Source organism: Hemibagrus wyckioides, linkage group LG17, assembly GCF_019097595.1.
Source record: "Hemibagrus wyckioides isolate EC202008001 linkage group LG17, SWU_Hwy_1.0, whole genome shotgun sequence".
Taxonomy (NCBI): Eukaryota; Metazoa; Chordata; class Actinopteri; order Siluriformes; family Bagridae; genus Hemibagrus; species Hemibagrus wyckioides.
Window position 1 is genome coordinate 5,288,205 of NC_080726.1, and position 27,138 is coordinate 5,315,342.

General features: G+C 38.1%; 1 protein-coding gene across 2 annotated transcripts in view; it reads left to right on the top strand.

Annotated features, from left to right (window-relative positions):
* The window catches only part of nbeab (neurobeachin b), a 451,655-nt gene that overhangs the window by 221,336 nt on the left and 203,181 nt on the right, over positions 1-27,138 (top strand). For both annotated transcript variants that reach the window (XM_058413684.1, XM_058413683.1), the window contains 5 exons: positions 786-954; positions 9,342-9,771; positions 18,976-19,127; positions 22,226-22,352; positions 25,789-25,916. In XM_058413684.1, the coding sequence (XP_058269667.1) occupies positions 786-954; positions 9,342-9,771; positions 18,976-19,127; positions 22,226-22,352; positions 25,789-25,916 (1,006 nt within the window). The remainder of the gene's footprint in view (positions 1-785; positions 955-9,341; positions 9,772-18,975; positions 19,128-22,225; positions 22,353-25,788; positions 25,917-27,138) is intronic.

The window sequence follows — 27,138 nt, forward strand, 5'->3', positions numbered from 1 at the left end:
TTTAGATGAACAAGCACTCAGAGCATCTCAGAGAGCAGAAATGGGTTTGATATCAACATTTACTTTGAAGATACAAACATTTGTGTGGAATAAAGCGCTTTTTTCTATGAAAATATCGCCTAGAAAGCTAGCTAGAAACAGAAATACTTATGAAAAACTACAAGTCCTGAGTGTCTGTTTTCATATGAGCTTCATATTAACCACCACTGTGGAGTGAGACATGGCAAAGACATTCATTACTAAACATGGACACAACAGAAACAGGAGGAAATTCTGGGAAAAAGAGATAAATCCTTGAGCTAGTAATCTGCTGTTGATCTTAAAGGACTAGTAGCCACTAGAGGTGTAAACTGTACTGTTCCTTGGCACTGGTAGATACCCTCAGGCGTCCACCTCTTTTAAAAATTGCATTGCCTTGAAGTGTCTGTGTGGAAAAATATGTATTGAAGGTAAAAAAGGTGATAATACAACCCCCAGAGTTAAAAAAAATCCCCTTGATACCCGTATATTAGCATTTTTATATATCTCAATATATGATCTCAATATTATATCTTATTTATTTAGATTTAACTTTACTGTAAAAATGGACATGTGATATTTATCTCTCTAATTAGACACTAAATAAACAGCCTATATTTATATATTACAGTTAATTTATTCCTTCAATGTACAGGTTTAACCCTTCGTGTGCTCCTGCCTACTAAACGAACGTAATTAGCATTAACACAGATTAACGGTGTAGCTTCTCTTCAGTCCTGCATGATGCCTTGTGATGTGATTTGTAGGATGATGGGAAACAGGCGCAGTTCCTGGCCCTGGCTGTGGTCTACTTCATCTCTGTGTTGATGGTGTCCAAGTATCGAGACATCTTGGAGCCACAGCGTGAGACCATCAGAGTCGTCAGTCATTTAGGGAGGAGCATAAGGCAGGAAATCAACTCTCCAACAAGCACAGGTGCTTCATCATCATCATCATCATATTATTATTATTATTATTATTATTAGAATAAAGAAATGATGTTTTTTTGAGGAAAACCTTTCAGGATTTTTCTCCATATAGTGGACTTCAAAGGTGTCCCCGAGTCTGAACTTCCAAAATACAGTTTAAATGCAGCTTCAAAGAGCTTTAAACCTCGATCCCAGCCCAGGAAGAAGGATCTTATCTAGACAAACTATCTGTTATTTTCTTATAAAAATAAAAAATTCTGTTCTTTTTAACCACATAAGCTTGTCTAGCGCTAGCTCTGGGATGAGAATCTGTGACACTATGTACTACATAATAACGTCAGAAGGTCACGCGTGGAGCTACAGACCCAGTGTTTACTAGTGTGGAGAAGGAGGAGCACTCCAAAGTTGTTGCGTGTGGAATGACACAAGCTATACGTCTTTGCGTCAGTTTTTTGTTTAACTTTGTATAACTTTGACCTTTCGAAGTGATTACGTAGTATGTAGCTTTGCAGACGCTCATTCCAGAGCTTTTTTGTGGTTAAAAAGTATACAATTATTTATTTTTATAAGAAAATGGCCGATGATTTGGCTAGATAAGAGCCTTCTTCCTGGGCTGGGATCGAGGTTTAGAGCTCTTTGAAGCTGCATTTTGGAAGTTTAAACTCAGGGGCACCATTGAAGTCCACAATATGGAGAAAGATCCTGAAATGTTTTCCTCAAAAAACATCATTTCTTTACAACTGAAGAAAGAAAGACATGAACATCTCGGATGACAAGAGGGTGAGGAAATTATTTGTAGATTTTTGTTCTGGAAGTGAACTTCTCCTTTAAAACAGTTCACATGAACATTATTATTATTATTATTATTATTATTATTTTCTGTATATCATCTATGCTGGTTATAGAAAAGCTTAAAACATATATTTTCTCATGCTATCTGTAACTGAAAGAATGTTATGATCTGTGTGTGTGAGGTTTATAAGTCGCTACCTACTAGTGAAAAGTATAATCCAACATGTCAGTGAAATCAGATAGGTGATGGTTGATACTCGAATGGTGATACCAAGGCAGGAAGAGTGGCACATCTTTGCATGTAAATATTTTTATATATAAATATATATATGTATTTAAACCAGGATATCAACCCAGATGTGAATAAGGGAAGTAGATTACTATTTAGGAAACGGTGACCTCTGCTGGCGGGGAATGATATCATTTTTATTTTTCAGTAACAAGTGAAGTCCAGTAGCTTTTATTGTTATTTCAACTATATATAGCTGACGCAGTACACAGTGAAATAAAACCCAGGACCCTGGTGCTACATAAAACAAAACAGAGCTACGTAAAACAACACAGAGCTACGTAAAACAACACAGAGCTACGTAAAACAACACAGAGCTACGTACAACAACACAGAGCTACGTACAACAACACAGAGCTACGTAAAATAACACAGAGCTACGTAAAACAACACAGAGCTACGTAAAACAACACAGAGCTACGTAAAACAACACAGAGCTACGTACAACAACACAGAGCTACGTACAACAACACAGAGCTACGTAAAACAACACAGAGCTACGTAAAACAACACAGAGCTACGTAAAACAACACCGAGCTACGTAAAACAACACCGAGCTACGTAAAACAACACAGAGCTACGTAAAACAACACAGAGCTACGTAAAACAACACAGAGCTACGTACAACAACACAGAGCTACGTACAACAACACAGAGCTACGTAAAACAACACAGAGCTACGTAAAACAACACAGAGCTACGTAAAACAACACAGAGCTACGTACAACAACACAGAGCTACGTACAACAACACAGAGCTACGTAAAACAACACAGAGCTACGTAAAACAACACAGAGCTACGTAAAACAACACAGAGCTACGTAAAACAACACAGAGCTACGTACAACAACACAGAGCTACGTAAAACAACACAGAGCTACGTAAAACAACACAGAGCTACGTAAAACAACACAGAGCTACGTAAAACAACACAGAGCTACGTACAACAACACAGAGCTACGTAAAACAACACCGAGCTACGTAAAACAACACCGAGCTACGTACAACAACACCGAGCTACGTACAACAACACCGAGCTACGTAAAACAACACAGAGCTACGTAAAACAACACCGAGCTACGTACAACAACACCGAGCTACGTAAAACAACACAGAGCTACGTACAACAACACAGAGCTACGTAAAACAACACAGAGCTACGTACAACAACACAGAGCTACGTACAACAACACAGAGCTACGTACAACAACACAGAGCTACGTAAAACAACACAGAGCTACGTACAACAACACAGAGCTACGTACAACAACACAGAGCTACGTAAAACAACACAGAGCTACGTAAAACAACACAGAGCTACGTACAACAACACAGAGCTACGTACAACAACACAGAGCTACGTACAACAACACAGAGCTACGTAAAACAACACAGAGCTACGTAAAACAACACCGAGCTACGTAAAACAACACCGAGCTACGTAAAACAACACAGAGCTACGTAAAACAACACAGAGCTACGTACAACAGCACAGAGCTACGTAAAACAACACAGAGCTACGTACAACAACACAGAGCTACGTACAACAACACAGAGCTACGTAAAACAACACAGAGCTACGTACAACAACACAGAGCTACGTAAAACAACACAGAGCAACGTAAAACAACACAGAGCTACGTAAAACAACACCGAGCTACGTAAAACAACACCGAGCTACGTAAAACAACACAGAGCTACGTACAACAACACAGAGCTACGTAAAACAACACAGAGCTACGTACAACAACACAGAGCTACGTAAAACAACACAGAGCTACGTAAAACAACACAGAGCTACGTACAACAACACAGAGCTACGTACAACAACACAGAGCTACGTACAACAACACAGAGCTACGTAAAACAACACAGAGCTACGTAAAACAACACAGAGCTACGTACAACAACACAGAGCTACGTAAAACAACACAGAGCTACGTAAAACAACACAGAGCTACGTACAACAACACAGAGCTACGTAAAACAACACCGAGCTACGTAAAACAACACAGAGCTACGTACAACAACACAGAGCTACGTAAAACAACACAGAGCTACGTACAACAACACAGAGCTACGTAAAACAACACAGAGCTACGTAAAACAACACCGAGCTACGTAAAACAACACCGAGCTACGTAAAACAACACCGAGCTACGTAAAACAACACAGAGCTACGTAAAACAACACAGAGCTACGTACAACAACACAGAGCTACGTAAAACAACACAGAGCTACGTACAACAACACAGAGCTACGTACAACAACACAGAGCTACGTACAACAACACAGAGCTACGTACAACAACACAGAGCTACGTAAAACAACACAGAGCAACGTAAAACAACACAGAGCTACGTAAAACAACACAGAGCTACGTAAAACAACACCGAGCTACGTAAAACAACACAGAGCTACGTACAACAACACAGAGCTACGTACAACAACACAGAGCTACGTACAACAACACAGAGCTACGTAAAACAACACAGAGCTACGTAAAACAACACAGAGCTACGTACAACAACACAGAGCTACGTACAACAACACAGAGCTACGTACAACAACACAGAGCTACGTAAAACAACACAGAGCTACGTAAAACAACACAGAGCTACGTAAAACAACACAGAGCTACGTACAACAACACAGAGCTACGTAAAACAACACAGAGCTACGTAAAACAACACAGAGCTACGTACAACAACACAGAGCTACGTAAAACAACACAGAGCTACGTAAAACAACACAGAGCTACGTAAAACAACACAGAGCTACGTAAAACAACAGAGCTACGTACAACAACACAGAGCTACGTAAAACAACACAGAGCTACGTAAAACAACACCGAGCTACGTAAAACAACACCGAGCTACGTACAACAACACCGAGCTACGTACAACAACACCGAGCTACGTACAACAACACAGAGCTACGTAAAACAACACAGAGCTACGTACAACAACACAGAGCTACGTAAAACAACACAGAGCTACGTACAACAACACAGAGCTACGTAAAACAACACAGAGCTACGTAAAACAACACAGAGCTACGTAAAACAACACAGAGCTACGTACAACAACACAGAGCTACGTACAACAACACAGAGCTACGTACAACAACACAGAGCTACGTAAAACAACACAGAGCTACGTACAACAACACAGAGCTACGTAAAACAACACCGAGCTACGTAAAACAACACCGAGCTACGTAAAACAACACAGAGCTACGTAAAACAACACAGAGCTACGTAAAACAACACAGAGCTACGTACAACAACACAGAGCTACGTACAACAACACAGAGCTACGTAAAACAACACAGAGCTACGTACAACAACACAGAGCTACGTAAAACAACACAGAGCTACGTAAAACAACACAGAGCTACGTAAAACAACACAGAGCTACGTAAAACAACACAGAGCTACGTAAAACAACACAGAGCTACGTACAACAACACAGAGCTACGTACAACAACACAGAGCTACGTACAACAACACAGAGCTACGTAAAACAACAGAGCTACGTAAAACAACACAGAGCTACGTACAACAACACAGAGCTACGTAAAACAACACAGAGCTACGTACAACAACACAGAGCTACGTAAAACAACAGAGCTACGTAAAACAACACAGAGCTACGTAAAACAACACAGAGTTACGTAAAACAACACAGAGCTACGTACAACAACACAGAGCTACGTAAAACAACAGAGCTACGTAAAACAACACAGAGCTACGTAAAACAACAGAGCTACGTAAAACAACACAGAGCTACGTAAAACAACACAGAGCTACGTACAACAACACAGAGCTACGTAAAACAACACAGAGCTACGTACAACAACACAGAGCTACGTAAAACAACACAGAGCTACGTAAAACAACACAGAGCTACGTAAAACAACACAGAGCTACGTAAAACAACACAGAGCTACGTACAACAACACAGAGCTACGTACAACAACACAGAGCTACGTACAACAACACAGAGCTACGTAAAACAACAGAGCTACGTAAAACAACACAGAGCTACGTACAACAACACAGAGCTACGTAAAACAACACAGAGCTACGTACAACAACACAGAGCTACGTAAAACAACACAGAGCTACGTAAAACAACACAGAGTTACGTAAAACAACACAGAGCTACGTACAACAACACAGAGCTACGTAAAACAACAGAGCTACGTAAAACAACACAGAGCTACGTAAAACAACAGAGCTACGTAAAACAACACAGAGCTACGTAAAACAACACAGAGCTACGTACAACAACACAGAGCTACGTACAACAACACAGAGCTACGTACAACAACACAGAGCTACGTACAACAACACAGAGCTACGTAAAACAACACAGAGTTACGTAAAACAACACCGAGCTACGTACAACAACACAGAGCTACGTAAAACAACACAGAGCTACGTAAAACAACACAGAGTTACGTAAAACAACACAGAGCTACGTACAACAACACAGAGCTACGTACAACAACACAGAGCTACGTACAACAACACAGAGCTACGTAAAACAACACAGAGCTACGTAAAACAACACAGAGCTACGTACAACAACACAGAGCTACGTAGAACAACACAGAGCTACGTACAACAACACAGAGCTACGTACAACAACACAGAGTTACGTAAAACAACACAGAGTTACGTAAAACAACACAGAGCTACGTACAACAACACAGAGCTACGTACAACAACACAGAGCTACGTACAACAACACAGAGCTACGTAAAACAACACAGAGCTACGTACAACAACACAGAGCTACGTACAACAACACAGAGCTACGTACAACAACACAGAGCTACGTAAAACAACACAGAGCTACGTAAAACAACACAGAGCTACGTACAACAACACAGAGCTACGTACAACAACACAGAGCTACGTAAAACAACACAGAGCTACGTACAACAACACAGAGCTACGTAAAACAACACAGAGCTACGTACAACAACACAGAGCTACGTACAACAACACAGAGCTACGTACAACAACACAGAGCTACGTAAAACAACACAGAGCTACGTAAAACAACACAGAGCTAAGGACTCAAAGTAAGTTTGTCCTAGCTACATGAAGTGCATCGTTCGTGTGCTACCTAGTGCAAACAGACAATACAGTACAAAACACTACAGGACAGATACACAAAATAGCTCTGACCAGTATACATTCTGTATATTGTACAGTACAATGTGCAAAAATATGAGGATTGTAAACATCTTTTAAACATAAATGCACTTTATGTAATAGCAGTAGTTGGTGGCAGTATTAAAAAAGTGGTGTGCAAAAACAGCGATGTCTCTCTCAATGACTGTAGCACTCATCTCATTTTTTAGCTTGATCATTTTGTTTAGTTTTGTTTTAAGCATTAATGTGTTTAATAGTCATGTGGTTTTGGAGAAGCAGGACTCTCTCTCTCTCTCTCTCTCTCTCTCTCTCTCTCTCTCTGCTGTTCATCATCTCAAACCGAGCTCAATCATTGACCAGGTGCCTCCGTCTTTCCTTCTAGTCCTTTCTGGAAATTCACACGTCTGCTTAATTATGCTGCGTGGAATTGAACTGGCGAGGCTGAGCGCGTCAGTCACACTTCACCTATAAAGAGCCTGATCGAATGTGACTCGCAGGCTTATCAAAGGATTTTTTTTTCTTTTCTTTTCACTTTTGAGATGTTGGAAGGGACGAGCGGAGATGAAATAACCTTCAAAGAATGCGATGAAGATGAGGGGTGGAGGAAACGAGCCAGAGGGGGGAAAAAAAGAGAGAGTGAGCGTAATGTAGCTTTATGGGGAGAGAAAAATGGACAAAGCCAGCATATGAGGACGCAGAAGATGGTGGTGCTATTTCCAGCGCTGACTGTCAGTGGCCATTAGGCAGGCAATCCAGCAGAGGAGAATGGGATCATATAGGATGCTGCATCACCTCATCTCATACATTTAAAGACAAAAAAACAAAACAAGACAGCAGAATCTTTTCACATGCTATGTAGCTGATGACTGTGTAAGCCCGAGATGGCACCTAGACATCATGTCTTTAGCTTCATAAGGTTCTGTGGCCTCATTAGCAGCAGACTATGAATATTTATCAGGACGGCGGAGTGGATGGAAAACAGCTGGGTGTGAATGTGTCTGTGTGTGTGTGTGTGTGTGTGTGTGTGTGTGTGTGTGTGAAGTCTGCTGCCATCTGCCCAAGTCTTGTGTTTACACTCACTGTTGCAATTCATTTCAACCTTAAACATTTACAACAGTGCAAAAACCAAATATTTAAACCATGACATTTTAACAGTATTAAGATTTAGTACTGAAAATGAACCTATGGAAATATTCTGTAAATGATTCAGTGATATAAACATGGTGACACTGGAGAGTGGATGCACGTACTGGTCACTTTATTAGGAACAGCTCACAAACTTAGGTCAAACAGGCACCGGTCGGTCGATGTACAAACAGGTCAGGGTAATTTAGATCAAAAGATTCATAAAGAATGAACTGAAAGAAAGGTTAGGATGAAGGATGGTGACTGGGAAGGAGGAAGTGTAGGGGGTTGCCGGGGATGAGAATCTGGTGCTCATGTCCGTAAGATGCGGTGAATCGGAGGATGTGATGTCCGTGGATGCGAGACACCAGAAGCATCATATTCTTGGAAATATTTCACTGTATGTATATATATATATATATATATATATATATATATATATATATATATATATATATATATATATATAACAAAAAATCCAGACAATTATACATTATTTATTTAGATTAATATGTATATAGAGGTTATGTATTTGTCAGGATTAAAAATTTACTGCATAAAAATCTATAATAATAATATTTATTATTTATTTCATTATTGTTTATTATTATTATTATTTATTTATTTATTTAATCTTTGGCATACATTATAAAGTAGATCTCAGGTCTCAGTGCCGAACATAAAATACTATATAGTAAGTTTAATAATTTTATATACATATAAAAAAAAGGAAAAAAAAACAGATATTCACTTTCTGAAGGTCCAAAATGCTTTCATGAATAAGAATTAAAAGTTTCTACATGAGAAATATACTATTAGTTAGGATGAAGGATGGTGGCTGGGAAGGAGGAAATGCTGGGGATGAGAATCTGGTGCCCACTCGGGCATTAATTAATAGCTGATATCTGACTTTGTAAATTGTTGGACATGCAGAGGTGCACATACTTTTGTGATGCATCATAATTATTATAATCAGATTATTTTATTATTATCTTAATGCATGTGCTTTTTTTCCCAACAGAAAACCCGCTGACGTTCCCAGACAGCAGTAAAGATCCCACCTTGGTGTCTGAGGCACATGCTGAAGTGTCTCTGCCTCATTCTGACTCTGGTCTCGGGGACGAGCCTGCGTCCTGCGTGTTCAACGGAGCCGAAATGGAACCCGGCTCCAGAGGACCAGATGGACTGCGCGGGATCCTCTGCACCCTCTCGCCCGAGGTTAAAGCCCAGGAAAGCCTGACTGAGTCGGATCTCCTGAAACCTGCTTCCTCCATCTCCAGCATCAGCCAATCCAACAAGGGCATCAACGTCAAGGAGATCCTCAAGAGTCTTGTAGCGGCTCCTCTGGATGGCGGTGAGAGCGGCCCGGAACCGGCGGCATATCCTGAAAACCAGGTGTTAAAGAGGGAGACGCAGGCCATGATGCCCATGCAGTTCCACTCGTTCGACAGGTACAGAACTTGTGCTCAGACATATGATTTACATCATTTTCATCCACATGAAATCCATTCAGTGAGCCCTTGTGTCTTGTGGGTGGGGGCGGAGTCATCATGGAAGAGACCACGCCCAGCAGGATAGAAATGTTTCACCATAGGCGTAATTTACAGTGACTCCAGAATGTCAGAGAATGCCATCATTTATATTTGTTGGGTTAGTGGTTAGCCAATTTGCCTTGCACCTGGCTCTGCACTGCACTGCACTGGGGCAGTGGTGGCTCAAGTGGTTAAGGCTCTGGGTCGTTGACCGGAAGATCAGGGGTTCAAGCCCCAGCACCGCCAAGTTGCCACTATTGGGCCCTTGAGCAAGGCCCTTAACCCTCTCTGCTCCAGGGGCGCCATATCATGGCTGACCCTGCGCTCTGACCCCAACCTCCAAGGATGGGATATGCGAAAAAAGAATTTCACTGTGCTGTAATGTATATGTGACAAATAAAGGCTATTTCATTCATTCATTTCACCTTTGAGGTTGGAGGTTTGCTCAGGGTCCTCCAGTTTCCTTCTCCAGGCCAAAGACATAAAGGTTGATTGGCATCTTTAACCTTTCTGTAGTGTGTAAATGGGTAAGTGTGTGTGTGTTGTGTTGTCACCCCATCCAGTTTGTTTTCTATCTTGTGTCCCAGTCCCCTGGTATAGACACTACAGATAATGAATAGATGGATGCACTGGATCTAGATACTTAATAAAAGCAACTTAATAAAAGTTTTCACTCCAGTACAGTGACTGCACCATGCTTTCAAAGCTGCTCAGAAGCTGAAATAAAATAAGAAATAGAAATAGAACAGCAGTTAATCTGAACAAAAAAAGCATTAACATGCAACTTGTTTATGTTTACTGTAACCTGTATTTAAGAAAAAAATACCGGCACACACACACACACACACACACACACACATATATATATATATATATATATATATATATATATATATATATATATATATATATATATATATATATATATATATATATATACATAAGTGATATTTTTTTATATATGTATATAAAATGAAAAGTCCATACTATTTGATAATTATTTATTTGATTATTATTATTTATTTAGATTAATATGTAGAGAGCTTATGTCTGTATTTGTTAGGATTATAAATTAAAATAATAATAATTATTATTTATTTATTTATTAATTAATTAATTTATTTAATCTTTGGCATATATTATATAGTAGATCTCAGGTTGCAGTGCTGAACATAAAATGCTATATAGTAACTTTAATCATTTTATATACATATAAAAAAAGAAAAAAAAACAGATATTTACTTTCTACATGTCTAAAATGCTTTCATAAATAATAATTAAAAGTTACTACATGAGAAATATACTATATACTATATATATAGTTAACAGTCATAAACTTATTAATTTTTTTTCTGTAAAAAATTCAAAATATTTTATTTTATTTTATTTTATTTTATTTTATTTTATTTTACACAATGATGCAGATCTTATAATACTACTTGTGCTAAAAAAAAGGCTTTAGAACCTCAAACTCAAACAAACAGCTTCCTGAAAGCAAAACTCAAAACCTAAAGATCGATATTTATATATATCCTTAGAGCCAGCGTCTGTCTCTTGAGCTTAACTTTATGATGCTTATTGGAAAGGGTTAAAAAATAAAATGAACTCAGGTGAACTTTGTGTCATGCTGAGCATCAACAACATTCCTCTCAACTAGACGACAGATCATATTTAACGTTAGCATTACTGTCAAAAGCTTTAACCTGTATTTTTTTATCTGATTTATTTCTTCCTTTTATCATTAATGTTACATAAGGCACTGTCTCTGTAATGCATAAGCATCTCTCTCTCTCTCTCTCTCCCTCTCCCTCTCTCTCTCTCTCTCTCTCTCTCTCTCTCGGTGATTGCGTGATAACTTTCTAACATAACAACCGAGTGCAATGCATATTAGTCAGCCCCATGATAAATAACGGGATTATTCCTTTCCAGCACCGAACACCATAACGAGTTTTCATTTGTAAGCAAGCCGTAAGTCACGTCAGTCCCGTGCGCTGCCTATCACTAAGAATTTCTGTGTTTGAAAGCGTAGCTGGTCGTTTTGGCCTCGTGTTTACATTCCGGGTTCAGATAAGATCTCGGAGTTATCCGTCTCTATTTCAAGAGGGGAAACATTCATCCTCAGCTAATCCCAGTGTACTGTTCAGACCCTACTGCTAAACTCGTACACTCTGAGTGCTTGCCTTCTGTCATAAACCATGACAGTGTTAGTTCTCTAATCTTTTACATCACATTAAATATCAATAAATCTTTTTGGTTCACTTTTATACAGCTAGATTTTTTGTTATATGTTTATTTGTAAGTTCTTTATATTAATGCTCCCTTGCTTTACATTAAAATCCCACAGTACTTTGCAATAAAGCTTGCCAAGAAATGCTTGTGTTTACATTTGTGACTACATGTTCATATTTTAAGCAGCCAAATGATAAATCCTTAAATCTGCTTTTAGATTTAGTGTGTAATGCTGCGTTCACACATACAGACGTTTTATGGTTTCACCCAAATGAAGATCCCTTCTGAGTCTGGTTCCTCTCAAGGTTTCTTCCTCATATCACCTCAGGGAGTTTTTCCTCACCATCGTCGCCTCAGGCTTCTCATTAGGGATAAACTTTAATCTATATCATTTTTCTATTCTTCTGTAAAGCTGCTTTGAGACAATGTCCATTGTTAAAAGAGCTATACTAATATTATTGATGCAAGACTCCAGACTCTGTACTTCGAAGTCTCCATGAAGTTTTACTACTGGAGATCGGTGAGTGGTGTATGTAGCGATCTACATCAGTTCCCTTGATGCTAAAATGAAACGTTCTGGAGGTAGATTTGGTGTTTAGGTATAAAATTCAGCCGTGTTTATGTGTATCATATCATATGCGATGAAGGAGAAGCAGTATGAGATCTTTACCACAGATCACATGACCTCTACTGACTTCTACACTCCCATCTGTAGTCGCTCGGTATTTGCATAAAGATCAACTTTTATCGATTTTTTTTCCATTTGGACATGTCTACATATAGTCACTGACGCTTGCTGTCGCTGGAAGTCGCAGCTCTTATTGGAAATGAATGATCTCAGGTGTGGAGTTGTGGGAAAATAATCAATAATCAATCAGGCAAACCACAGGGTGGTGTCATGTGACTCGGTGTGAATTAAGGGTCTTATACTGAAGCAGTTTCAGACATCTGACACAAGGCATGGTGCATCTACAGCTTTTATTTCTTTGTGCTTTAAATGTAGTTGATTATACTGTAAACTGGTGACTTAAAACACACAGTGCATACAGTAAGAAATAGAATTTTACTGGTTGAAGATCAAATCTGAGCTGCTTTTTAGATGAACAAGCACTTGGAGCATCTCAGAGAGCAGAAATGGGTTTGATATCAACATTTACTTTGAAGATACAAACATTTGTGTGGAGAAAAAAATAGTCGTTTTTGTTTTTTGGAACTTTTCTATGAATATATTAACCCCTAGTCGGCTAGTGAAAAACAGAAATACTTAAGAAACACTACAGATTCCTAAAGTCCTGAGTGTCTCCTTTTATATGAGCTTCATATTAACCTCCACTGTGGAGTGGAGACATGACAAAGACATTCAATGCACAACATGGACACACAAAAACAGGAGGAAATAATATAAACCTGTGATTTGTATATTGATACCCCTTTCTGACTAATCATATCTGAGAATGCTGCAATTCTGTGCTATAATGTTTAATAGGAATATAAACGCAGTACAAAACTATTTTTTTCTTTCAGACTTCAGTGAACCGCTATTCCAAGGATTCCCAAAATTCTGCTTTTTAGACAACATTTTAAGCCACAGTGTTTGTTATTTTGTGGTTAACATGGAATAGTCCATGGTTCAGTATTAGAGCAGCATTTCCTTTTGATCACACCATCCTGTTGGATCGTCTTAAAATCATTCCCACAACGCTTGACGTTTTCCTTTTTTCGGGAAAATTCTGTGAGATGACAAAAGCACCTGCTGTTACCCTCCGGTCTGATTCTGATTCTAAAGCAGGCTGAAGGTTGCAGATGAGGTGTGTCTGCTGAATAGAAAAGGTGTTGTCGACTATTGTGTATTGTGTATTGTGTGTGTGAAGGGGGTGTTGTGAGGAAAGGGTCTCCTGGGCGTTGATGGCAGATTAAACGGAAGGGGTCCACCGTGTCCCTCGGCTCGTCCCCTCCTGTCCCGCTCAGCCCTCAGTCCTTTAATGAAGGCTGACAGGATGAAATGAGTCGCCGCAGCAAAGTGTATTATTTTTGAAATGCTTTCGCACGGGCTGTCGTACATAGCCACGATGTACTACTCGAGGCCGGCACGCTTTAATGTCATCCGCCGCGGCCCAAATTGCTGTGTCTAATTGTTTGCCACCTGCCACTGAAATGAGCTGCCAGCCGCCGACAGGCTGCTTCGATTGTCTGTCAGAAACACAATAGATCTGGAGTGACAACATCAAAAAAAAAACGCGGCAGGGCCGATGGGGGGCGGCTCGGTGTCTTTCTGGAACTTTCCTGAAGGTGCATTTTTCAATTAGTCTTCAATACCCTGGAAGCAGGAGTTGCAGCTGGGGCTTCGAGCATGACAAATCCGAATCAAAGCCAAGCTCCGAGCCCTTCCCTGATTGGAGATTAAATCAATGCGCAGATACATTATTCAAATACGCCACAATTAAGCTTCGTTACTAATTTCTATCTGATCTAGCTCTTTTTCGATTTTATTTTAAGAAAAGATCCTGGAATTAATATGTGGCTGTAAAATCGTCCCGTTTCATATCAAACCAATGGAACAAACCATCGACGTCAACTTCAGGGGGTTTATTAATATTCATCCGGAGATTAATCCTTGCTTTATTCAAAGCAACTCAATTAAGAAAATCCTATTAATAAAATATGTGTTGGGTCAAATACATCATTCATGAGCTCTTAGCTAATGGATAATTCATGAAAACGTGTACATATTTTATTACACCGCTCCAATATTATCAGCTCTGGCTGTCAAGTACCTGCTGGAAGCCGGGGATGTAGAATAAACAGGGAATGCGTTTAGGGAAATAAATCACAGCGATCACTTTTGTGGTGCTGGTTTGCAAAACACAGATATCCGAATGTAAAATATCGTGGATGAATATGAGGAATGTTAAAAGGAAAGCCTCAGACGTTTCAGTCCGGAGACGGAAGAAATAAAAGGATTTGTTTTAGATTTGGAGCTACAATAAATACTGTGTGTGTGTGTGTGTGTGTGTGTTTGCATGGTTTTGACAAGACTTACACATTTCTAGTTTGTTTGGGTTAAAGCGGCCATAACTTTCTTTGGATTTATTTATATAATTTGAATTATTTAGAGCGATGCTTAAATAAAAGTGTACATAGTGTACATAGCTTGCAGTGTGTGTCAGACCTTTGTGTGTCAAGGTCATATTTAAAACAGGAAACGTGAGGATGGAGAATGGAAAAACAGAGCAAGTGGCATTTGTGTGTGTGTGTGTGTGTATGTGTGTGTGTTGGAGAGGGAGAGAGAGAGAGAGAGAGAGTCTGCTCTCTGTACACTGTCTGTCCTGTTCACAAACACACACACACACACACACAGGCTTAGCGAGTGACAGTTCAGCTGGACCTGTGCTCCATCACACAGACACACAAAGAGCAAAACACACACAACACACACCTCATACCGACCCGTGTAAACAACAAGCTGGACTTAATCCCGTCACGGGTCAGAACTGGGTCAAGAGTTTAGCTCTAACTCCTGACCGTCCCCCGTCTGGTCCTCGTGAGAGCCATGTGATTTCCGTATAAAGATGAGTAGAATATGAAGAGGGGAATTATGCCACATTTTTGTCTTTTAAGCAAATTAAAAGCAGTTTTAGATTTCTGTAATAAGTTAAGTTGTTTAGAGGCTATATTTAGAGAGAGGGAGTTTAATATGATTTGCTCCTGCAGAGTGTTGTGTGTGTTGAACATCAGCGCGGTGTGATGGAACGGTTTAGCCGAAGCAGTTACAGTTACCGAGAACTTTACGCTTTTCTTTATTTCTGAAAATAAAATATGACCAGTGTACAAATTAATCCACTAAATTTGTCAGAGGAGTTTGTGGGAACATTTTTTTATTTAATAATAAAACCACAGATAAAAAAAAAATAATAATAAAAAAAATAATAAAATAATAATAATAATAATAATAATAATAATAATAATAATCATAATAATAATAATAAAACCACAAAATACATTTTGCTGTGTGTCATTTAATATTTAATTATATATTATATTATATTATATTATATTATATTATATTATATTATATTATTGTGCACCATTTGATTGGGCTGCAGACTGGACATATGACATGCACATATGTAACAACTGTACAACATAAACTTATATATACACACACACACACACACACACTTTCCAAGTAGTGATGAAAATCATTTTGGATTAATTTTTAATAATCACATTACATGGAAATATAATAATTCCATTAATAATAAAATAAATAATAATAATAATAATAATAATAATAATAAAGACTATTAAATTATCTTTATAGAATAATACTTCTATAATTATATACCTAAAATTAATTTTAAAGATGTCTAATGTCCCAATATATAAAACTACAATACATGAAGTTATAATAATAATAATAATAATAATAATAATAATAATATAGACTATTAAATTATCTTTATGAAATAATAATTCTATAATTATTTAACTAAAATTAATTTTAAGAGGTCAAATGTCCCAAAACATACAACTACAATACATGTAGTTATAAAATATGTGTACTTACCTAAAATATATAGACAGTTTAAGAGGATTTGTTTAGAATTTCAAGAGATTTTGAGTACAGGGATTAAAGACAGACTGTAACATTAAAGAAATCTAGACTAGATTTTGCAGCTGAAATCCACAGTGCTGTATATTTTCAGCCATACGTTTGCTCATTGACTATTTTATACCTCACTAAAACCCTGTAAGTCACTATTGATGTACTAACTAATGTTTAAAATGATTTGTAAAGGTGTTCTACATTGCAAACAACCAGTTTGAATGTAATAGACCTAACTTTAAAAGTCTAGTGTACTAATAAGCAGGTTTTAAGAGCAATAAACAGGTTTGGGATTTCCAATACTTTTGCACCACGCTTTGTCCCTGCAGGAATCCAAACACAAACAGTGCCGTGGCTGTACCAGGCGTTACAGGCTAGCTTTCTGGCTTTGACGTTTTGTTTGGTGTAATGTGGTTCGCTGAGGTTTAAGAAGGAAGCAGTTTAGCATTGCCACACATACACACACCGATACACACATATACACACTCTGTCTCTCTCACACGCACATGCGTGCAGGAGGCCAGGATGTTTACTCTTCATCCACGTCTGCTCCTGATCCTCTGGGTCTGGGCACCATCATATAAACATCACCTGACATCTCTATCAGTGCGCTCAGCCTGCAAACAGAGAAACTTCATACAAACATCCGTGACATTTACATCACACTGGAGCCAGGAGACAACACCAAAAATGTCATCAAGCAAAAATAACTAATAAATTGGATTTGGCCTGCGGAAATGGTTGAAATAATAATAATAAAATAAATAATAATAATAATTAATATTTTTTAAGATTATTTATAATATAAGATAAGATAATATAAGATATTATTTATTAATATAAGATTAATAATAATATAATTATTAGGGCTGTCAATCGATTAAAATATTTGATCGCGATTAATTGCATGATTGTCATGAGTTAACTCGTGATTAATCCCAACTTAATTGCACATTTTTATCCATTCGAAATGTACCTTGAATGAATACTTTTCAAGTTAAAATGAATTTGCGTTTACGCGTTATTAACGCATTAATTTTGACAGCCCTAATAATTATATTTTAATAAATATATTATTATTATTATTATTATTATTATTATTATTATTATTATTTACATTCAGTGTGATAATACAAATATACACAATAATAATATAAAATATAATAATAAGAAGAATTATTATGCAGTGGATTATTATTATATTTCTTTATGACATTTTATTTATTCATATTTACATTGTATTTTTTAATTTTTTTATTTATTTATTTTTTACTCATATTCAGGAAGCCCTGCATATTGAGACCAAAGTAAGCCCCTGATGCCAAAACTCTGGTAACCAGTAGGATTAAATAATAAAAAGGCAAGAATCAAAACCAGATGTACATCAGGATTAAACTCTACACAAATATTCTTTCGAAACAATGAGCGAATAAAATGAGATTTTATGGATATTTAATGTTAAATAGAACAAGGGGTGTATTATAATAGCAAGAGAAGTTCAGATGATTGCTATGGCCGATTTGAACCTTTCCAGAAAAAGTTGTGGCACCTCCAAAACAGGAACTAACATTTTGGGATCTATCTATCTATCTATCTATCTATCTATCTATCTATCTATCTATCTATCTATCTATCTATCTATCTATCTATCTATCTATCTGTCTGTCTGTCTGTCTATCTGTCTGTCTGTCTGTCTGTCTGTCTGTCTGTCTGTCTGTCTGTCTATCTATCTAATGTTAGATATAGATGTATGAGTCTGTAGCCAGTTACAGAAAGAATCAAATATCATAAGTAAAATAGATAGATAGATAGATAGATAGATAGATAGATAGATAGATAGATAGATAGATAGATAATTAGTGTATGCTTTATATACACATAGTTGTGATTACAGATCTAATCCTGTTCTCTCTTTGTCTCTCTCTCACTCTCTTTTTCTACCTGTCTGTCTGTCTGTCTGTCTCTCTCTCTCTCTCTCTCTCTCGGTCTCTCTTTCTCACTTTCTGTCTGTCTGTCTGTCTCTTTCTTTTCCTGTCTGTCTCTCTACCTGTCTCTCTGTCTGTCTCTCTCTGTCTTTCACTCTCTGTCTGTCTCTCTGCCTGTCTCTCTCTCTCTTTCTCACTTTCTGTCTGTCTGTTTGTCTATTTCTCTCACTCTCTGCCTGTCTCGATGTTTGTCTGTGTCTGTCTGATTGTCTGATTGGCTCTCTCTCTCTTTCTCACTCTCTGTCTGTCTCTCTGTCTATCTCTCTCACTCTCTCTCATTCTCTCTCTCTCTCTCTCTGTCAGGAGTGTGGTGGTCCCGGCTAAGAAGCCTCCAGCCGGAAGCATGGCGGTCAACACTGTGGTCACCTCCGGTTCCTCCATGGCGAGCTCGGGAAGCACTCCCAACATCTTCACAGCGGCTTCTGCTACACCTAAAAGCATGATCAACACAACGGGTAAACAATCGGTGTCACACAATCATCTCCTCACCTCACAGACAAATTTTCTCTGTGACCTTAATAAGAGCCACTTGAGCTGAATCTTGAGTAGAGTGGAGTCCGGCTCATGCTCAGGAAATGAGATACAGGCTTAAAGATTATTTCTGTCCACTAGAGGTCTCTGTTCACTGCCATAGTGAGATCACTGGACAGCAACAGCACCGGTGGACAGGGGCCTAGTGTCCATATTTACATCAAGACTTGCTTAAAGATAATCTCAGTTTTTAATTTCAGGACTTTTAATCCGCTATATATCCAGGTGAAATCTTTCATCAGTGTCAAAGACAGGAATGTAGACATTAAAGTGGATATAATTATATCCCTAAAGGAACAAAAATGAGCCAGACCCACCTTAAAAAATAAAATAAAATAAAATAAAATAAATATTACCAATAATAATAATAATAATAATAATAATAATAATAATAATAATAATAATAATAATAGTTTATTTCACATTTCTAGGGTTGGGGGTGTGATTCCTGTGAGTTTGCATGATCTCCCAGTGCTCCAGGGGTTTTCTCCAGGTTCTCCGCTTTCCTCCCCCTTCCAAAGACATGCTCTGTAGGCCGATTACTATCTCTAAATTATCTCTAGCGTGTGAATGAGTGTGAGAGCATGTGTGCGATTGTGCCCTGCAATATGTCGGCCCCGTGTCCGGGGTGTCCCCCGCCATGTGCCCCTGAGTCCCCTGGGATAGACTCCAGGCTCAGAATACCAAATATCAGAGAGTTTGCTTGATTTTGCATATATTTCTGCGATCATGAAATCCTGTGATAAGGTTAGCTAGTTGATTTTAAATGAAGATTATTAGCTGGATCCGTCAATAAGGTTGTAATGAAGAAGAGCGGATTAGCAGCTTTTAAAAGAACTGAGGGAAGGCGAAGGTTAAGAGTACAATATATTAGGAGAGAGTTATTATTTTAAGTGACCTGTGCATGTCTGTAGATATTTTTTTTCTCTCGTCCAGCTGCAGAGTTGGTTGATATTTTCCCTGAGTTCAGTACTTTGCTCTGATTAATCGTAAAATACGTCCAAATAACCATTGTGTAGTCTGTTCATTAGGGCAACAACACACACCAGGCTTGTGTCACATCATTATCTATTGAGTTTGAATCTAGCAAATTATCCCACGGATTCTTGATCTCAGTAGCACTGCGTAGTCCGTTCTTTAGTCCGTGTATGAAGTGAAGTTAAGGATTTTCTTTATGGAGATCATTTGAGGAACTTTACATTCATCTGGTGTCATTTCTAAATGTCTAATTGCATCAAACTAAACTTGGGACCAGTTTCCTGACACCTAGCTAAACCCCTCATCTCTTGCACAAGAGAAAGTGCGAGGAATCGATTTCGGATCTGACCAGAGTCTGCTCCAGGATGGATCCATGAGACGTTACGTCTCCTAACGTCAACGAGGGACGGCTGTCTCTGCCAAGCCGAGTGACGGCTGCGTAATAGAGTTCCCGTCCTCGGCTGTCTCGAGGCGGCTCACGCTTTCAGTCGGTGACAGTCCATCCCTGTGATGTATCTATCACATGTTGGGGGCCAGAGGAGCTGCGGCGTAGATGAGGCTTTGACAGGAACAGAAATGAGAAGAATGTAGACAGTGATCAGGGCTCTCATGGGGAGGAGGTTGATAACTGTTGTTGATGTACTTATGCTGTTTCCTGAACCGAAATATATTCTAATATGTTGCAGAGGGCAGCGTTTGATGGCAAACGCTGGGGTTTGATGGCAGCCTGAAGACACTTTTGAAAGATAATTTAGTTGTCAATTTTTTTTGGTTTGTTTTTGTTTTTTGTTCTCCAGTGAATATTGTACATTGTATTCCGAGGTATTAAATCAGGTTTTGTTTTTACGTTATAGTTCAATTTTTTTCAATCGGCGGACACTTTTATTCAGACGTACGAGAGAGAAATAAGACAATCTAAGAGAGCTAGCCATTGAAGGAAATGACAGCAATACAAGTCTTACAAGAAAAGTACAATAAATAAATAAATAAATAAACAAATAAATGTGTGTTGTCGTAATCGACTGCGGTGAAGCATAGTCTCTGTTATAACGCAGAAACTCAGCACCGTGTAATTAAACTATTATTCCATATAATCATTGTTAATAATATAATAATAATAACAATTATTATATTTTATTAATGAAGGAAAGATCTCATACTTTTTTAGCCTTTTATAGTTACAGTAACTGTCCAATCCGTTATCAGTTCCATTACAGCGTGTTCTCTCACAGTCTCTGCTTTTATCTTTGTCGTAAACGAGACAGATACAAACGCAGGACAAGAGTTTTAACAAAGATCGAAACAGAGATAAGGGTCATGTGATCCTTCAAACAGGGTCAAACAGGAAACACCAGGAAAAGACGTGTAGATGGAAAGACAGACGAACGATCAAAACCGGAGAAGGTGAGCTGGAAAGAAGGCTTGGTGATGTCAGGAGAGAAAACTAACAAGAAGTAACTGAATAAAGTTGAGTGAGCTAGAGTTAGGGTTAGGGTTAGGGACAAGCTTTCTGGCCATGTGAGTTCTGGGAAGTGGATTTTCGTGGATCTTTTATTAAAGTTAGACAACATTTCTTACCATATTTGAAACAAACCCACTATATCTACTACTGTTAAAAATCTGGACTTTTTTTGTCTTTATTTGTTTATTCTGTACACTGTATCAGACCATCCGAGTCCATGTGTAAGCTGTTACTATGGAAACCGTAACGTATTTGAGCGAGTGAATTAATAAAAACATATAACTTTCTTGCCGTATTATCTTCATACTGAGGTTTTTACACTGTTAGTGTTCTAAATCCGTGTCCTAGTGAACCGGTATGAGGTTGTGTTTATTGCTAGTGACTTCAAAACCCTCCTATAAGTCGCTCTGGATCCAGACATCATTGATGTAAATGTCAGTGTGAACGCAGCGCTGTCAGAGAAAACAAATCAACACCTTCTGACCGATCTCATGAGACTATACACAAGAATAGACTATAGGAAGGTGTTTAAAGTGTATAGAGATCATATAAAGTGTGTGTTCTTTGTCTTGTGTCTCCCAGGAGCTACAGAGCCCACCGCTTCCTCCTGCTCGTCTTCATCCAGCTACGTGAACGGAGCCACCAGTAAGAACCTTCCCGCGGTGCAGACGGTCGGACCCATGCCCGAGGATACCATGGAGAACATGAGGTGAGACGGATCGGTACGCGCTGTAGAGATTTCTGGACTTACATCCAGACTGAGACAACATGATTTAATTCACTTATGAGCTGCATCTCAAATCACGTACTAGTGCACTGTCAGGGTGTAGTGTGAGTATTGTGAGTACTGTAGTGTGTTCTCACTGAAACACACTGAAAATTACAACGAGAAGAAGTGCACTGCAACGTACTTATTCAGCTGAAACCACCATAAATATATATATATATATATATGTATATATATATATATATATATATATATATATATATATATATATATATATATATATATATAATAAAATAAATAAATAAATAATAAAGTGTTGAATCTTGGACACTAAATGCACTCAACGCTCACAGTTTTGCTTACTAAGTGGAAAGAAAAGGGGCGGGGCTACCAGGAGCTGACGCTGAATAAGGAAAAGATGTTCAAGATGGCCGACATCACGAGACATATTTATGTTCGTAAATGACAAGAGAATGATCTAATCAGTTAAATATATCTCATATAACTGTTCCAATATTCACAGCCATCTTCTGTTTCATTTTATTTAATTTCCATCCTTCCTTCCTTCCTCCCTTCCTCCCTTCCTTTCTCCCTTCCTTCAAAAAAGCGTAGTACAGATCAATCAGTGTGCAATCAGTGTTTATTGCATTCTTTCTTTCTTTCTTTCTTTCTTTCTTTCTTTCTTTCTTTCTTTCTTTCTTTCTTTCTTTCTTTCTTACTTTCAACCTTGTGTATTTATTCATTCATTCATTCATTCATTCATTCATTCATTCATTCATTTATTTATTTATTTATTTATTTATTTATTTATTTATTTATTTATTTATTTATTTATTTCTATATGTGTGTGTGTGTGTGTGTGTGTGTGTGTGTGTAGGTGTGTGTATGTGTGTGTGTGGGTGTGTGTGTGTGTGAGCCCACACAGTCAGCTTGAATAGCTAAAATAGAAAGATGCAGCAGCGGAGCATTGCCACCAGAGGGGGACTGCAGTCAGTGCAAGAGTGTGTGTGCGTGTTTGTGTGTGTGTGTGTGTATGAGAGAGAGAGAGAGAGCAAGAGAGAGAGAGAGAGAATGTGTGTGTGTCAGAGAGAGAGGAAAAATGTGTGAGAGAATGTGTGATTGTGTGTGTGTGTAAGAGAGAGAGAGAGAGAGAGAGAGAGAGAATGTGTGTGTGTGTGTGTTTGTGTGTTTATGTGTGTGTGTGTGTTTGTGTGTTTGTGTGTGTGTGTGTAAGAGAGAGAGAGAGAGAGAGAGAGAGAATGTGTGTGTGTGTGTGTGTTTGTGTGTTTGTGTGTGTGTGTGTATCATTATCCACTTTCAGATGCAGCAGCGTTTTCTTTTGTTTCCAGCTCAGGTGAAAGATCACATGGCTTGCTTTTGTCACTGCTGCCGGGGTTGCGACAAACAAGACATCCTACACCTTACACATCACCTCAGGTGGCACGGGTGTGTGTGTGTGTGTGAACTGTCAAGCAGGGATTATAAAGTGCTAATATAAAATAACTGAAATATGTGTGTGTGTGTGTGTGTGTGTGTGTGTGTGGAGACTATTCCGACCTTGGGTCCATCCATTCTCATGACAGAAATCACACAGCCTAGCTACTGTCTGAAGGAAAGGTGTATGTGTGTGTATGAGACTCTTTTCTCTCTGGGGGTCTTTCCACACACACACACACACACACACAAACACACACACGCTCCTCAGCTCTTCTCCCGCACTAGGAATGGCAGATCAGTTGCCATGGCAGCAGTAACCGGCAGCACTCAGAGCGAGTGTGAAGTCAATGATGAAGGTGTCTGGCTGCAGAGGCTCTGATGTCTAACCCGTGTTCGACTGAGAGACACTCACTCTCGAGCGCATCACCTTCACTAATCCCCACCTGAGCAGCGGCTTAACTCCGTTCATCAGTTTCATTCGCGTAGAAATAAATAAGACACTCGAACGTATTCACGCAGGTTTTCTCTGCTCTGATTGGTCAGAATAGTGTTTATATCTGCACCAGTGTTTTCTATCACTGCAAGCCACAGGGTTATATTACAGCCTGAGCGTTACCATAGTAACAAGACATGGACAGGAGCGTGTATTGTTGATTATTACCAAGGATCGTTAACAAACATAAAGTCTAATGGTTGATATGTTGACGTTTTCTAGATGTCTGTTAAACACTGTTGGATCATGGAAGGAGTCTCCAGTCGTAGTGCTTTTTATTCATTTATGTCATTTATTTTTCTGTTTGTTTACAGCTGCTGTAGTGATAAAAGAGACATTAATATATCGCTCTAATCAAATTTAATGCAAATTGCAGGTGTTTAAGTGAGTATTGAGCCTGTATATGCTGATGTGTGTGTGTGTGTGTGTGTGTGTTTGAGAGAGAGAGATCAGTAATTAGTGGAGTGTGAGAATTATAATGAGAGCGTGAGATGGGAAGTGTAGTCCAGGACAGCCATGTTTGTAGACTCCTGGGAGCTACAGAAAAATAAAAATTAATAAACTAGGTTATTCTTCTTATATTACAGCAATATTTACAACACATTTTTTTTTATTATTATTATTATTATTATTATTATTTTATTTATTCTTTGTAATATTTTTATTTACATATTTATAATAATTTTACAAATAATATATATAATATTTTTCTAAGAATTTTTATTTGTACATTTTTATAAATACTTTGTATTATTAAAGACATTTTTTAATTTACTTTATATTTTTATCCATTAATAGTTACATTTAATGTTTAACAGGGAGGTAGTTTGTGTTCGCTCGTCTCTCATTTATTTTCTCTCTTGATGTTAATGAGACAAAACTACAGCTTGTCCTTCTAGTTTATTTATTTATTTATTTATTAATTTATTAATTATTTTTTATTAATTTTGATTTTTTTGTTTCTTGTTTTTATCTTCTGTTTTGTTAGTTAGTTTGTTACATTTTTTTTCTTGTACCCACCCTATCATTATCTTTTTTTCTGTTTATTTCTTGTTTTCTTTCTTTGGATTTTCTTTTTTTAATTTTCTTTTTTATTTCTGGTCTTTCTTTTTAGTTTCTTTCTTTCTTTCTTTCTTTCTTTCTTTCTTTCTTTCTTTCTTTCTTTCTTTCTTTCTTTCTTTCTTTCTTTCTTTCTTTCTTTCTTTCTTTCTTTTTCTTTCTTTCTTTCTTTCTTTCTTTTTCTTATTTGTTTTTGCATAATTCTTTAATCCTATCTATCTATCTATCTATCTATCTATCTATCTATCTATCTATCTATCTATCTATCTATCTATCTATCTATCTATCTATCTATCTATCTATCTATCTTGATTTTCTTTATTATAATGTTGTGTAATTTATGATCAAGCCTGAGATCTCAGGATGTGAAGTGGTGTGTTTTAAGATCTAATAAATCTCTCTCTCTCTCTCTCTCTCTCTCTCTCTCAGTATCACTGCGAAGCTGGAGCGAGCCCTGGAGAAGGTTGCCCCCTTGCTGAGGGAGATCTTTGTGGACTTTGCGCCCTTCCTGAGTCGCACTCTCCTGGGCAGTCATGGTCAAGAGCTTCTTATAGAAGGTACAGAAGGATTTATTTAATAAATAAATAATGTTGAAGTATCTTTGCTCTCTATTGTTTATTTATTTATTTATTTATTTTATTATAATAAAGATATCAAGTGAATGTATTGAATCTGTAGCATCATTTTTCATTATAACTGCTTTAGGACCAAGCTTCATGTAGCGATGGATTCATTCACACACACACACACACACACACACACACACACTCTCTGTCAGTTGGTGTAGTATGTAGTAGCGTAAACTTCAGTGCTCCTCAATAGCAGTTTGTTCAGTTTAATGTATTCAGGTTAAGATTACAGTGCACTGAAAATATGTGCTCCAGTGAGAGGTACACCCAGCTAATAACACACACACACACATACACACACACATACACATACACACACACACACACACACACTGGACATTTTGACATACATTAAAATACACTGAAGGGCAAACTCCTAACGTTCCAGTGTTTATTCAGATGGAGTAGTTTGCGTGTTGGTCTCAGTTGTCACTCACACACACATATACACACACACACACACACACTCACACACATACACACATTCACACACACAAACACACACACACGCTCACACACACTCACACACACACACATACACACACACACACACACACACAGACACACAAACACACACACGCTCAAACACACACACACACGCTCACACACATTCACACACACACGCTCACATACTCACACACACACACTCACACACTCTCTCACACACACACACACTCACACACTCTCTCACACACACACACACACACACACACACACACATACACACACACACAGACACACAAACACACACACACACACACGCTCAAACACACACACACACACGCTCACACACATTCACACACACACGCTCACACACTCTCTCACACACACACACACACACACACACACACACTCACACACTCTCTCACACACACACACACACACACTCACACACTCTCTCACATACACACACACTCACACACTCTTAGTCACAAACCCCTACACACACACTCTCTCTCACACACATGCATACAAACACACATATGCACACACTCACACACACACTCATGCATTCACACACACACACACACTCTTTTACACACTGTCTCTCCCTTACGTACACACACACACACACACAAACACTCAAGCACTTATATTAATTTGGGCATATTAGACTTATTATTATTATTATTATTATTATTCCTTCCTC